The sequence below is a fragment of the Ursus maritimus genome (assembly GCF_017311325.1).
Source record: "Ursus maritimus isolate PB19 chromosome X unlocalized genomic scaffold, ASM1731132v1 scaffold_X1, whole genome shotgun sequence".
Lineage (NCBI taxonomy): Eukaryota > Metazoa > Chordata > Mammalia > Carnivora > Ursidae > Ursus > Ursus maritimus.
In genome coordinates, this window is record NW_024423319.1 from 73,978,337 (window position 1) to 73,993,081 (window position 14,745).

At 48.8% G+C, this 14,745-nt stretch overlaps 1 protein-coding gene across 3 annotated transcripts in view; it reads left to right on the forward strand.

Moving 5' to 3' along the window:
• NHSL2 (NHS like 2) overlaps nt 1-10,250 on the forward strand; it is a 79,181-nt gene extending 68,931 nt beyond the window's left edge. For all 3 annotated transcript variants that reach the window (XM_040630946.1, XM_040630953.1, XM_040630950.1), the window contains one exon: nt 711-10,250. In XM_040630946.1, the coding sequence (XP_040486880.1) occupies nt 711-1,035 (325 nt within the window). In that variant the 3' untranslated portion in view covers nt 1,036-10,250. The remainder of the gene's footprint in view (nt 1-710) is intronic.
• Nucleotides 10,251-14,745: the final 4,495 nt, after the last annotated feature.

Below are 14,745 nucleotides of genomic sequence, written 5' to 3' on the forward strand. Positions count from 1 at the left end.
ATTCGCTGACATCTTTGGGTGAAGTGGAGGAGGGGCTGGGAAGGGAGGACCAGGTGCCGAGTGAGAGGCCCCTCGTCTCCTAGCAACTGCAAGGCCTAGTGTGGCTCCATCTGCTCTCTCCTCTCTCACAGCTCTGTCTACAGACAGAGACATTTAACCCTTCACAGAATTCCTCGTACCAAACGACTCTTAGCAAGAAGTGCAGTGGCGCCCCGAGCCGGGTAGCGAAGCAGGAACGTGGGCAAAGGGGGGGCAGACGGGGACCCCGTTTTTGGACGGGGGCACAGAGCAGGGGCTTGGCCGTGAGAAAAACCTTGAAAGAGCCCAGTTAGCAGAGAGGTGGGAGGGCCAGCTCAGAACGGGATCAGCCCTCAGGCCGTCTTGAGTCAGAGTCACTGAGCTGCTAGCCTTGACTCCTTAAATTCTTCCTCGGTCCCAGAACCAGGGCAGGGTCGAGCCTGCAGGCCCTCCAGCTACGGGCATGGAAAGGAGGGTAGAGGTAGGGAGCCAGACAGGGAACTCTGCGGACTTAGCAGTGAGAGAGAGAGAGAGAGCGAGAGCGAGAGCGAGCGAGCTGGTCAGCGCAATGGCTTGCAAGGCTGCTGTGTAGAAGATCCCAGATCATGTCACCGGCCTTCATGAAGTTATATGAAGTATTAGGAAATGTCTGCCGCATTGAATTCACTCAAAGCAAACTTTCTCTTATTTAGGTCCAAAAGAAAGCTGCTTGGCTGGAAAGAGCCCGGGGAGGCCTTTGCCGGCGGCAGCAGACCAAGCTCCCATTCACCGGTGAAGAACACAGCTGAGTCTCCAGTCAGCGAGTCAGCTGCCTCTGCCGGGTCAAGCGGCAGTGCCAGCCTCGATGCCGGCAGAAACGATGATTTCAAGGCCTTGCTACAGAAGAAGGGAAGCAAGGCAACTCCAAAGGCCCGCCCCTCAGCAGCCGAACTGCTGAGGACCACTAACCCACTGGCTCGGAGAATTATTGCACAGTTTTCAAAAGACTACGAAACCACCGATCACCCCAGTACCTAAGTCCTGGGCTCAGCAAACAGGGTGTAGTTACTAACCTTGAGGAGACGAAGGGGAAGAGAAAGGGTTTTAAAAAGGAGTTGCGGAGATAACAAAAGAGCCTACAGGTCCTTTCCATTAACTCACCCTCTGGACAGCAGGAGAGAGGCAACGCGACCTAGAACTAAATCAACGGCACTTTAATCACCTTTGGACGTTTTGTGTTTCCATACTTAACCATCTTGCCATTACTGACTACCGATTTTCTCCTTCTTTCCCCCCAGTGCTGTGCCCTGAGGAGAAATTCTCAGGCACAAGGGCACCTGTGCCATCTTTTCGGTCACTGACCGGGCTGCTCCGTCCCTGACTCCTGTCACTGAGGGGCACAGTGTGAGAGCCGACTGGGGCTGCCAAAACTAGGGGTCGTAGGGTGCCATTGCCCGTTAGTCACTTTCCGGGCAAGGCCTTGATGGCCCTGTGTGGAGAAGCAGAAAGCCCCTGAGACCTCTTCAACCACAGTCTAGCTCTCCGACCGCCCCCCCAGAGGGGCACATGGGTGTACACTTATTTCAGCATGGGGTTGATTGGCTGGCTTTTGTCATGCAAAATATGAATGTGACTCTGTCTTGCAATTCATGCCTTTTTCAAGTTTGATTGTCTACGCGGAGAACAGGGTGATGAGTTTCAATAAACATGAAGACCCCACCCCCTTTAGCTAGGAAAAGTCAGGACTGGGTGGCTTTGGATGAACCAAATTCAGCCAACAAACGAGGCAGCCATGCGTTCTCTCAGATCTCTCAGAGGCGACTCGTGCGTGCGCCCTGAGATTCTTCGTGTCTGTCAACAGCGATAGCTAGGATCGGTGCCCAGTTCATGCTGCATTCTAAGAACTCTCGTTTCGTTTGCATATAACCTTCATTACAGGAAGTAATTAGCTGAAGGAACAGCGTCATCAAAGGCTCAAGGAGGAGAGAAAGTAAGTGTAACTTGTCCACCTCCATTCAGTTTAGATTGTGGTTTGTGGTTGCTTTTGTTTTGGTTAAAGGAAGTCTTACTCTGTTCCAAAACCAAGAATGTATGGACTAAGAAGGATTTATCCAGAACGTAAAAGGCTGCCTTGCAAGTTGCCGTGGCCCATAACACAAGAAAAAAAAAGGGCTATTTTTTTTTTTTTTTTGCCATTTGGGTTCCACCGTGTGACCAACTTTCAATTAACTGTGCTGTGGGGGAGTGGGGGGGGCTGGGGAAAATAGGATGCTGACAGAGCCCCAGAACAATCCCTCTGACCCCCCCCCACACACACAAGCTTATAGGCACTAACTGTTGGTGTCAGTTCAATTTTCTAAGCAAGGCAAGAGCAGTGATTCATCTGATTTTCATATGTCTGGTTTCTGGGAGGCTGGGGGAGAAAAACAGACAACGCATTGAACAAAAACTGGCTGCCCTAGTAATGGAGGGTTAATTGTCCATGTTCCCAAGAAGGGAAAAGAAAAGTCAAATGAAACTGTAGCCTGCTTCCTGGACCCCTTCCTCCTTCACCACCACCACCCCCCAACGGATTCATTGGCCAACCTCCTGGAGGATGCAGAAACTGCCCCAGAGACAAGCAGATCTTGATTTTGATAGGTCGCCTTGCTCACCAATGAGAAGCAAGCTCTTAGCTCCACTGCCCACACTCTAGCAGACAGAGCGGCTAAAAAGCTGCACTGAGAGCTGAGGAGACTTGGGCCTCTCGCTTAGAAGCCTTAAGCCTAGGCCCTTGGGCAGTACAGTTCCGAATGCTAGACTTCTGAGTACGGGCCGGGCTCACCAACTTCTTCACAATCCACACTTGCCCCTGGTTTAGGCAGAGGCCACTTACAAGTAATAAGCAGCGAGAACCCAGTTGCTTTCGAAAGCATTCCAACTATTTGGTTTGAAGGTCCTGATCGAATTTCAGGGGGTTTGCCTGACATAAAATAGACTCATTCCTGGCCTGAATTCATATGTATATGCCACACTTTGTCTGCCCCAGACTCAGAATTCCAAAAGACAGAAACATTTTCCTCTGTAGGGAAATGAAGGGGTGTTTGTGCTTTGGCCTAACAAAAGTGAAAGGCTGCCAGGGCCTTCTCCTTGGGAACCACTTTGAGCAGCTGAACTCTGAAGCCGAATATGAGACTCACATAGTATAGGATTTGTTACCGCTGCTGATTTTTTTCTGGAAGCTTCTCTCGTTTGCTACTTCCAGTGGGTTTCGCCTCTCCCCTCACCTTGCTATCTCTGATGGTTTTCCCAAAAGTTTCTAAAACTGAATGCCCAGACACTTTTATGTTTTAACGTTACCTCGAGTCTTACTTTCCTCTACGGTAGTCTGTATACCTGGGATTTTTATAACGTCTTCTGCATCATTATTATGGCCCTCAAATGCCCAGCGGTGTTTCCATTAGCACAAGAGGATTGGGGGCAGTGGATGTATGCCCAGAGGTAACACCAAGGACTAGAAATAGTCCTTTAATATTTTGCAGCAGGGGACCTAATCCCCAACAAACAACCAAACTGTAGAATTTGTTAGTCATCGAGGACCATAACACCAAACATCTTTCCTGCTCTTAACACGCAACCTCTCTCGCCCCCGCGATGATCCTAACACCAACTCTCTGTCTCCCACTGAGGCACATAGCACAGCGGTTGCTGCCTTGTACACCTAGTGTGCTAAGACTGGAGAAGCCAGGCGGGAAGCCCCTCCAGGCAGGCTTTCAGAGAACCTCCCCCTGCCACTGTTACTCATGCGGATAATAACGATAACAGGTTTTGAAGGCGGAAATCAGAAGGGGTGCCAGTGAAATGAAGTTGGCCCCAGGAGGTCGGCTTCCAATTCAAGTTGATCCCATCCTTCTCGTTTGCTCTGATTCTAGCCAGTAGCAGCAGGGGGCTCTGCTAGCCTGACCTCCGTCTAGTCACGAGTAGAGGGAGTCATCCCCGGGACTGGTTAATGGGTAGCTAAGAGTGCCTTGCTCTCGGTGGGTGTTCATTGCTATTTGTGGTTCACGTGTTGACGGTAGAGAGCAGGCCATTCTCGGTCCAACAGGAAGCCTCGCTGGTGCCCCCTCTCCTTTGCCTGCCTCATCTCTCGCCTGGGCCTCCCCCCGGGCCCCAACTTGTCCCTCAGCCCCAACTCCCGTGACCTGCATCCCTAGGCTAGGGCAGACCCTTTGAGGAGGCGGGCGTGCAGGCAGCCAAATAGTCAGCGGTAGCCTAATGACCACAAGTCGCCCAGCTGGTCGGAAGGCATTACCTCGAGTGTGCACAGATGGAGGAGGCTTCCGATGCGCATCTCGCCGGACACCCATCTTAACTCTCTAGACGACACGGATCAGGTTGTGATCCCGCTGTACCTACCTGTCTGAGCAGATGCGTCCCTGCACCTGCCCTCTTCCTCAGAAACAAACTATCCCCTGAGAAAAGACGAGTTCAAGGCCAGGGCTGCGCTCCTCACCGCTGCAGCCTTGCATCCTCACCGAGCGTGTAACACAGTAGCAAGCTGTCACTTGAATCGGATCTGCCAGGGCCAGGACTAGGGTGAGGTGAACGAAGCGCACGTGCTCGGGGCCGCGCATGTGCCTTACCCTCGTCCCAGCCCTGCACTTGGCACTCTATAGCTATCAGTTTATCTTCTTCCTGTGCACAAGTGCGGTTCCTCCGATAACTCCCTATCGGCTGTCGTACCAAATATTTTATCACCATCTCTTTTTCCATTGCTCTCGGCCTTTCTATGCCCGTACATCAAAGAGCCTTCAATATGATCAGAAAACTTGGCTGGTTTCCAAGCAACCTGCTCCGAGGGGCAAGTTAGGCCCCACGTTGGTGGGGATGCAGACAGGGGCAGCCCTTCGGCACGGTCGTGAATGAACTGGAGGCCTGCCCCTGGGATCTTCTCTCTCCTCTTTCTGCTCCACGTTCCCCAGACCTTGGTTCCCAGCACCAAGTCTCCTGAGTGCCTCCTGGTTTGTTCTCCTCACTCAGAAAAACGTGCTCTCAGGAAAGGGATAAAGTCCTTTACTTTGACATTGTAAGACTTAATGCTACCTTTTTTGAGGGCCGCTTGCATTGTAACAGGGGAAAAGCCTTAAGCCAAAGGAATTGAAGTTCTACTTGTGGAATGGTAGGCCCCAATCAGCTGCCGAAGTGTATTTTTCACCACCGAAAGGCCAAATTCCCTGGCAGCTAATTCCAGAATATAGAAAATACCTTAGTCTCCTGGAATTATTTTCCTACATTGCTGGTGGTTGGCTACACAGTCCTGATCCCCAGTGCTGTCCTCTTGGACAAGGGACCAAGGGACCACGTTTACCAAGAGACTCTCGGAAATGGCTCCCGAAAGCCACTGAAAAGGTCGAGATCATTCATACTGGACAGTAACAGTTTTACACAAATAGAAGTCATACTAATCATTTTAGTAAAAGAACACGAGTTAGAGTTTGTGAGATTGCGTCCTGTTCGTGAAAGGTGAAACCATCCAATCAATGTGTGACCGATGTCGGTCGCCCAGTGGTGGTGGTTATTAAACTTCCCGGAGGTACAACTTTGCTGAACACAAGCTTCTGCTTCCCCTGCCCTTATTTATGTTTTGTGCTATCGCTTCAGCCTGGTGTGAGAGACCCCCGATCTCTGCCCGAGCACGCAGTCCCGCCAAAGCCTTTGCTTGTGTTTCAGCTATAAGTCAGGAAGATATTAGGGATTTAAGAGGACAAGAGAGTGGGGAAGAGGTACAAACAGCTGCCTTTGTCAAAGGGCGGCAAGAATTATAATTTAAACAATGACATGAAATAAAGTTCTAGAATTTTCTGAAACAGACTTATATAGGCATACAGTAGTAAATGGTTAGTGACAAATATTTGAGGCGCTTTTAATAAGTGTAGCAAAAATACATTTGCATAAGGAATGGGTTGTGTGAAATACGTATATATGTTTGTTCAGCAAAGCCCAAAATCGGGGCCAGTGGTTCTCAGAGTGTGATCTCAGAACCAGCAGCAGCCCTGGAATATGTGTGTGTGTGTGTGTGTGTGTGTGTGTGTGTGCGCACGCGCGCGCGTGCTCGCGAGTGTGTGTCTGTGTGTGTATCGTGTGTATTCCAGTGATGTTACTTCTTCAAGGCCCTGAATCATTATAGCCACGACTGTCCAAATGGTTCCAGCCTTTCCCGTCGTTTCTGCAGGCATTAGAGCAATCAGTGTTTGGCCAAGTGATGTATATTGTCCTGTTGGTCAAGTATTCATTTGTTTGGTGTTGAGAAATGATTGAATCAACTACTTGCTTAACCTGCAAAACCCTTGCTTTGACCTAGCCAGGACATCTGGCCTGTTTGGGGTTAAATTTGTTTGTACTTCACAAATAGGAAAAAGGGAGAAGTGTTCTGTTTGTTTGGTATTGCCAGCCCTTCAGTACCTATCTTCTTCACCGCGGTGGCTGTTCTCTACGAGGGCTCTGATTTTCAGATTTTTGCCTACATAGTGGAATTTGATATCAACAAATCCACCAACAAAATCTGAACTGGAACAACCAGTTAACCCCTCTCAGCTTCTCCTTAATGCCAAGCTTCATAGGCACTTATTCCTTACGTGGTGTTCAGCTTTGTTTTTAATGTCCAATTTTATAAAATGTTATGCATGCGGACGCGACATTGTGCTCATTGTATAAGTCACCCCAAACTCATTTCCTCCTCCGTATGTATGATGGTGAAGAAATATCAGTCTGGATGTTCTTACCTCTCCCGATCAACTGTAAATGACAAATCTTTTCATTAATTTTTAAATGAGATATATTTCCTCTGGCTAGTAGGTAAAATTTTATTCTTTTTATTATATTTCATTGCTACTCTTTTCTACTTACTCCAAAGCTTACTTTGGGGAATATTTCTTATTTCGAGGTTGTTGTAGTTCTCTTATTTCCATATTTATCTGTAGTCACGGAATGTTAGAATGGAAAGGGACCAACCTCTCATTTTACACATGAGGCCCAGAAAGGTCAAATAACTTACACAAGGTCGTGTACACAGTAGCAGGGTCTGGCCTCAATCCCAGGTCTCCTGCCTCTGGAGCCAGCGTCTTTTCATTTAAAGCGGTGCATTTAGAAAAGACCCACAGCTGGCTTCTACTTTTATGACACATGAATTTCCCGGGTATTTCAGTGAACTAATTGTCTGTGCTTTAAGGGAAAATGCTCAAGATTTCTTTAGTTGAATCCGAAGACAAATCTCATTTTCAATTTAGAAACATTCATTTCCCCTCCAAATTCAGTATATGTTCCCTACTTTGTTTTTCCTAAGAGATGTTTGAAAAATGATTTTTTTTGTAGGTCAAATTCCACTTTTTAGTAGAGAAGTGTCATATGTGGGGGAATCTTCTGGCGACTTCTTTTGAAAAACAAAAAAATCTGATGTCCCCTATTATCTCTACTTCTTTTTAGTATGAACTTTTGTAATTGGTATTTATTTAAAAGAGGGCAAACCAATACAGGCTTTCCAAGAAATCTACTTTATCCTTCCCTTCTTAAACTTTAGGAGATATTTTCAGACTGTTAGATGCTCATGAGATCTTCAGTTGTTTTTCTAGAAACTTCACCTAGCTTGATGTTATGTTGATCCCTGGGCTCAAATTCTGTCTCCATCTTATCAGAAAATAACGGAATTCCCTAATCAGTACTGAGCTCTGCATGCATTCCCTTTTCTGGAACATTCTTTGCCTAGTGCGACTCTCTCTCTTGCCATTCTTGGGCTTCCTTCCATGGTTCATGCATACCTTACTATTCTGTAGAACTGCAGGCAGTGTCCCTTTAGGGCCCTGCTAGTCATATGGGGTGGTATTTCCAGTTATTTCCATTGTCCCTTGTTTCTACTGGACCTCCTCTGGTTTCCATTTTCAGGAATGCTCAGAGATGGGTGGGATCTCGACCCAGGGTGGGGGGGTGACACACTTTTTTGGTAAAGAGCCAGAGAGTATGTATTTTAGGTTTGGGAGGCCACGTGTGGTCTCTGTAGTGTATTCTTCTTTGTGGTTGTTTCTTTGTTTCTTGGTTTTACCACACTTTAAAAACGTAGATACCATTCTTAGCTCTTGGGCCGTAGAAAGCTCCAAGCTGGATTTGACCTGCTTGTCACAGTTTGCCGACCCCTGGTCCAGACAATCTTCTGGGACAGGCGGTTCTGCGACTGGCCCCATGTGATACCTGGGTCGTATGCTGGATGACGGGGCTCATGGCCTTCCCATCTACTTAGTGCTCTGTCACACTAGTCTGCACAGAAGTGGCTGGAGAAGGGCTGCATATGTCAATCCACGACTCTTTTTCATGGTGTCTCTCTCTCTCTCCCTCTCCCCTTCCCTCCCTGTCTCTCCGTCCCTCTGTCTCTCTCTCTCACTGACTGCCTTGGTTTAGAAACCCTCATTCATTTTTCCAGACCTCCTGTCCTAGTTATCAAATGTGCCTCTTCTTCCTTGAGTTTGGGGTAAACTGGCAGGGAAGAATGGACTTCTGACTTTTCTTATTTCTTTTGTCCCATCACTCGTCTCCCAAACTGTGGCTGGGCACCCCTGCCCTGCGTCATCTGGCCTGCCCTGCTCCATATTGCCATCTTGAGTTTAGGGCTGTCTCTGGAAAGTCTGGTGGCCCAGGCCATGAGGTTCCAGTCCAGTCTATGATTTCCCGGGAAAATCACCAGCCCTCTTGGGTCCCATGGTTGGTTTGAAAACCCAGAATGTCCATGTGTCCATTTTCTGTAATTCCATTTAGATCTGTTCTAGACTAATCCCCAGCAAGAAAACCAACGAGGTATAGAAAGTATTCTGTGCCCACAGTGTTTACCTGCCTAAAGCCCCCGCGTCTTGGGCCCCCAGGCAGGTTTGTGAGTTCAAACCCCTCATCAGGCGTAGACCTTACTTTTTTTTTTTTAAAGGAAATTCCCTAAAGCTTCCTCACAAATCTCTCCATCTCGGTCCCATCTCTACCTCTCATGCTACCTGGGAGTCTAAAGCTCAGATTCACATTTTCACATTTGTTCATATAAGCATTGAGGGGCATGAGTGAAGAAAGCGTGTGCCTGTGCGTGTGAGCATGGTTTCTCCACTGGGACTCTGAAGGCCCCACTGACTAATCTCTCTCTCTCTCTCTCTCTCTCTCTGTCTCCCTCTCTCTCTCTCTCTCTCTCTCACACACACACACACACACACACACACACACACACACACCATGTGCGCACACACACACACCATCCGCTATTCTCGTCAGTTCTCTGGTCCAGGTCAGATCTGATAGGGCTGGTCAAGGAGAAGGGGAAGGTGAGGAGGGTTCCTGACGCGTTTCCGCTTTTCTCGTCTTTTGAAACCTTTCTGCTGGTTTGTGCCTGCTTCTCTCAGGAAGCCATTTGAAGAAACTCCTCTGTGACAGTTGTGGACAGGCTGACGTACAGAGCGTTAGGACTTTCATTCAGTATGAACTTGGTCACTCAGACATACCTCTGAGGCTGCAGTTTTTCCTATCGAAGCTAATTACTTCTCAGGACCTTTCCGCTTGCTTTCTGTCATTTGAGCCCAGGGATCTCCCCAGTTACTGAAAACTAAATTTTTAAAAAGTCAGAAGCATGAGTACCTTTCAGGATTTCCCTATGTGAAAGCACCTGCGACAGGGTTTCTTTCAGCCTTTGGCTTAAGACTCTGCCAGAGCGGGAAGGGAACCGGGCTTGTGCCTTGGACTCTAAGGCAGTGAAAGACCTGTACTTGCCAAAAGCAAAACAAGGAAGGAGGACGGACTAGTCCTACTGTGCATGGTCAGGAGACGGATTTTGTTGCGTCGGCTGGCAGTGCTTACTGCGTGCCAGCGACGCGCTTAAGAAGACAGGAATGTACCGACCAGTACCCTAGACTGGAGGCCGAGATAAGGCTGTTCCCCCCAGTGGTGAGAAGTGTCCCTGGGTAAAATTTTCAAGAAGCAGCAGAAACTAAGAGCTATCATCATCCCAGTCTTTTTTAGAATTCTAACACAAGATGGAAGGAAGCCCTCTGTTGGGTGATATGACAAAGGATCTTTCTTTCTTCTTTCTTTCTTTCTTTCTTTCTTTCTTTCTTTCTTTCTTTCTTTCTTCTTTTTCTTCTTCTTCTTCTTTTTAAGCATTCCGTACTGGCTTGCTACCAGCAATGGAAGTGTATTCCTTATATAGCTAGAGTTGCTTGTGTCTTCTCAAAATAAACAAGTTCTGTTAAAACTCATTTTCTGTTTCACCCTCTGGTTTTCATTGTAGCAGCGATGCCTTTATTCAGACACCAAGCCCAGGTCGCGAGCCTGCGTCACTGACCACACAAGTGTGGGGCCCACACCCAGGGGGTTTGATTCTCACAAACCCCCAAGAACCCAAAGCTGATAATGCAGGACATGATGTCTCGCAGGAACCTGGCCCGCCCAGCGGTGAGCCCAAGCTACGTGGGCAGGTAATTGGTGTTCAAGGACTTCGTCTCGGGGATTCGAATACGCCTGCTGCTGGAAGCACCAAGGGGCCGCAGAGGAGGCGGTTCTCTGGTGAAGTGGGCAGCCGTTGCCAGGCTCCTGAGAGGGAGGTTGTCATAGCAACTGTGCTCAGGGCACGCAGTCCCTCTTTGTTCTCTGGCTCAATGAAGCCATCCAGCAGGGCAGACCAGAGTGAGTCTGGGCTGGGGGCAAAAAAAAACACAGACCAGATGTGGCCCAGATCACTTCCATCCCTCAAAAAGGGTACGATGCCACCATGCACGTAGTGACAGCTGTATTTCAGGGTCAACTCGCATCCGAAAGGAGCTTTGTTCTCTGTCCCCCACTGGCCCATGCATGTAAAGCTGAGGGCCCCGCAGCCGGCATCCTTGTCTCCCCAGGCCCTACGTTCGCTCCCGTCCCCTGACAATACCGGGCTGTTCTTCCAAAAAGACACAACCGAGCTGGAAACAACCTAGAAGGCTCACAAGGGAAGGGAGAGGGGCCAAGGCAACCCTCGGACAATGGCAGATGTTAAGATTTAAGATAAAGGTCCAAGACAGGCTGGCTTGAGTGGGCCTCGTGGCAAGCAGTACCTCAGTGGGACCCTGTGGCTCCGAGTCTGGTGCTCACCCTGGCAGGGTCAGAGCCCCCTTGTGCTTGAATTGTGACCTTGAATTGAGGAAGCTTTTAGGGACTGACCCACACTGACTAAACTCACAAAAGACATGTCAAAGGCAGGGTATGGTATATTAACTGACCAAGAAGAGAACACACCTCCAAAACACAGGTCATAGGTGCACACGGCTGGCTCAGTCCGTACAGCATGCGAGTCCGCATCTTGGGGCTGTGAGTTCGAGCTCCATGTTGGGTGTAGAGATTGCCTCAAAATAAAATAAAATAAAATAAAATCTCGGGGCACCTGGATTTTCAGTCGGTTAAATGTCCGACTCTTGATCCAGCTCAGGTCTTGTTCTCAGGGTCATGAGTTCAGACCACGCCCAGCGTGCAGACTACTTTTTAAAAATTTAAATAAATAAATAAATAAATAAATAAATAAAATCTTGAAAAGAAAAAACAACCATACAGGGGCACCTGGGTGTCTCAGCCAGCTAAGCATCTGCCCTTGGCTCAGGTCGTGATCCCAGGGTCCTGGGATTGAGCCCCACATTGGGCTCCTTGCTCTCGGGGAGCCTGCTTCTCCCACTTCCTCTGCCCCTCCCCACCTTGTGCTCACTGGTTCTCTCCCTCTCAAATAAATAAATAAATAAATCTTAAAAAATAAAAATAAAAAGTAATAATACAGCGCAGGTCACAAACAGGAGGTCTGCAGGCTGGATTGAGCTCACACACACTGTCTGGGGTACATAGTGTTCTTTTTCAATTTTTAAAAAAGATTTTATTTATTTTATTTGAGAGAGAGAGAGCGTACATGCGTGCACACGCGAGTGGAGGGAGGGGCAGAGGGAGAGAGAGAATCTCCGGCACACTTCCCGCTGAGCACAGAGCCCCACGTGCGGCTCGATCCCAGCACCCCGAGATCATGACCTGAGCTGAAACCAAGAGTCAGATGCTTAACCCACTGGGCCACCCAAGCGCCCCTCCCTGTTTTTCAATTTTTGAAAATGTAGGTGGGGCACAATTTCTCCAGTTTACCTAGTTCCCCACCACTCCCTGTTACAGTAAACCCAACCAGCTTCGTTCACTTACAGTGCCTGCTACGCCCCTGAGAGCATTTGAGCCCGTGAACCTTGCATCAAGGTGTAGTCGTGGGTTGGGGTCCCCCCAGGAAGCATGCTGGGGTGGACTTTGGTGAGCAGCGTGCTCATTAGGGAATGCCCTAGGGATCGACATGGGGGGAGAGAAGGGAAGGAAACAGGCTGTGGTAGAAGGAGAAAAAGGCACCAACGCAGGCACCACAGAGCCTCGGTCGACTGGACGGCGAGCTCTGGCATCACACGGACCCATCAGAAGTGTCCCGCCCCAGGCCAAAGGCAGGACTTCTCACATGCCCCTGCTCCAGTGACTGGCTGTGGGCCACCTGACCAAGGGTCTGATGGCTAAAGAAAGGTTTCTGCCGACAGCACTCCCGGCAGCTGGGATGACAAGTCTGCCCTTGAAGGGGGACCCAGGCAACAGGGTTCTGTGTCCATCGCAGGTGTCTCTCCCACAAACGGGGCCAGTTAAACACAAATTCTTACTTTTCAATTCCCACTCCTTACCTCAGACAGATTACAGTTCGTGGGATTAGGTTCGTGGCTTTCTTAAATTGGAGTCACCGTCTCTGGATACCTGCAAGGAGCCTTAATTAGACTTTGGTGTTTCACAAGCCTCATTAATGCCTGTTAACAAACCTTCTCCAAGGGCAAGTCACATATGCAAATGAAAAGTCAGTCCGTCATAAAATACCAGGAATGAAATGGCACTGGCATGTATCAAGCACCTACGACGGGCCAGGCGTTGTGTGCTTCTCTGTCCATTCAGCAGAAACGTGACGAGCTCCTTCCATGCGCCCCGCAGAGCGCTAGGTGCTGAGCGCAGAAACGTGACCAACAGACATCATGGCTGTCCTCACGGAGCTCACCGCCCAAAAGGGCCATGGCTGAGACGAGTTCACCTGGAAGCCCTGGGGACCGGGACAAATGGGCCTCGTGTTCCCGTTATCTAGGAGTCGCCACCCTGGAAATGAATGCCTCTGGTCATCTCTTCCCTTTTTTTAAAGATTTTATTTATTTTTTATTTGCGAGGAGCAAGAGCACAAGTGGGGTGAGGGGGCAGAGGGAGAAGCCTGCCGCGTGACTCGGCCCCAGGACCCCGGGATCATGACCTGAGCCGAAGGCAGATGCTTAACTGACGGAGCCCGCCAGGCACCCCTGGTCATCTCTCTTCTCTGTACTTCCTTCACATTGCTCTAAGCTTCGGCTCTGCTACTCAACTTTCCATGGCTCCTCTCCCTCCCATCCTTTCCAACTGTGCCCACCAGAACCCCCATTCTAGGGATTAATAGCAGTACAGCCCAAGCAGAAGGCCCCCCACAGTACCTTCCTTAACTGAGAACTGGCTCTCTCCTGAGAACTCCATTTCTTCTGGAGGCCTCTCCTCAGAGATCCTTCCCCATCGTCCCCCCCCACCCACAACTACTCCTGCATCTGGAGGTGGAGTGGGTCTCTTCCTTACTCCCCGCTGCGCCTTTCAGACCATAATTGCTGAATCTCTCAGTCACTCCCCTTCACGTAGTCTGTCATTCCATTCCTAGACTTGCCAAAATCTGGGACCATGTGAATACTCATGTAGGAAACCCATTGCAAATCCCTGGCTTCTCATTTCTTTGGCCTACTCATCTCTGATGACCTCCTTTTCTGTTCCAATCACCCACTCCCAGGGTCACAAATGGACCTCATTGTCTCCAGAATTGCTATCTCACTGACATCTTAACTTTAATCTCCCACAACCTCACATCTTTCCAACTCTCTCTCACTCAATTATCCCATTACGCTGTCCGATTTCATCGAGACCTCCAATAACTGAATTCATTCATTTATTCAATATTCAGCAGGCATCTACCACAAACAAGGCATTAAGTACTGGGGATACAGCTTTGAACAAGCCAAACATAATCCCTGCTCTCCTGGAGCTCAGCCTACTGTTCCCTTACCTCTCAGCCCTTCTCTCTATTTTAACTTCTTCACCAGTTATTTCAGCTCTAGCGTTTTGACCACTCTCTTGCAAACATCATCCATTACTTTTGTTCCATTTTCCTTCCTCCTGTCTACCAGACACAACCCCACCTGGATCAATCCAACTGTCCACATTCTCTGTTCCTGCATCCAGGCTGCTGGGAACACTGCACACAGTCATGCAAAGTGTTCTCCTACTGAAAAGGAGCCTTCAGCTCTACTCAAAAAAATCCTTCTCTGGTTCCACAATCAGTTTGCTTTTCTATTCATCACAACTTCAAACCTCCATTCTCTTCAGACTCAAAACCCTCCACTAGCCCCCCCCCACTTCTCCAGCAGATGACTTCCCAGAGGAAGTAGAAACCATCAGACCGGAAGTCCCTTACCGTCCGAACAACAAATCCGCCATCCCATCTGTATGTGCATGCTTCCTTATCCCTTCTCTATCTCCAACTTCTTCTTGCCAATGAACATTTAATCAACAAATACTAATCAAGCGCCTACTCTATGACAAGCACTGTGCTAGGAACTCGAACTATAACAGTAAGCGGAACAGTCAAGGTTCCTGACTTTCAGAAGCGTG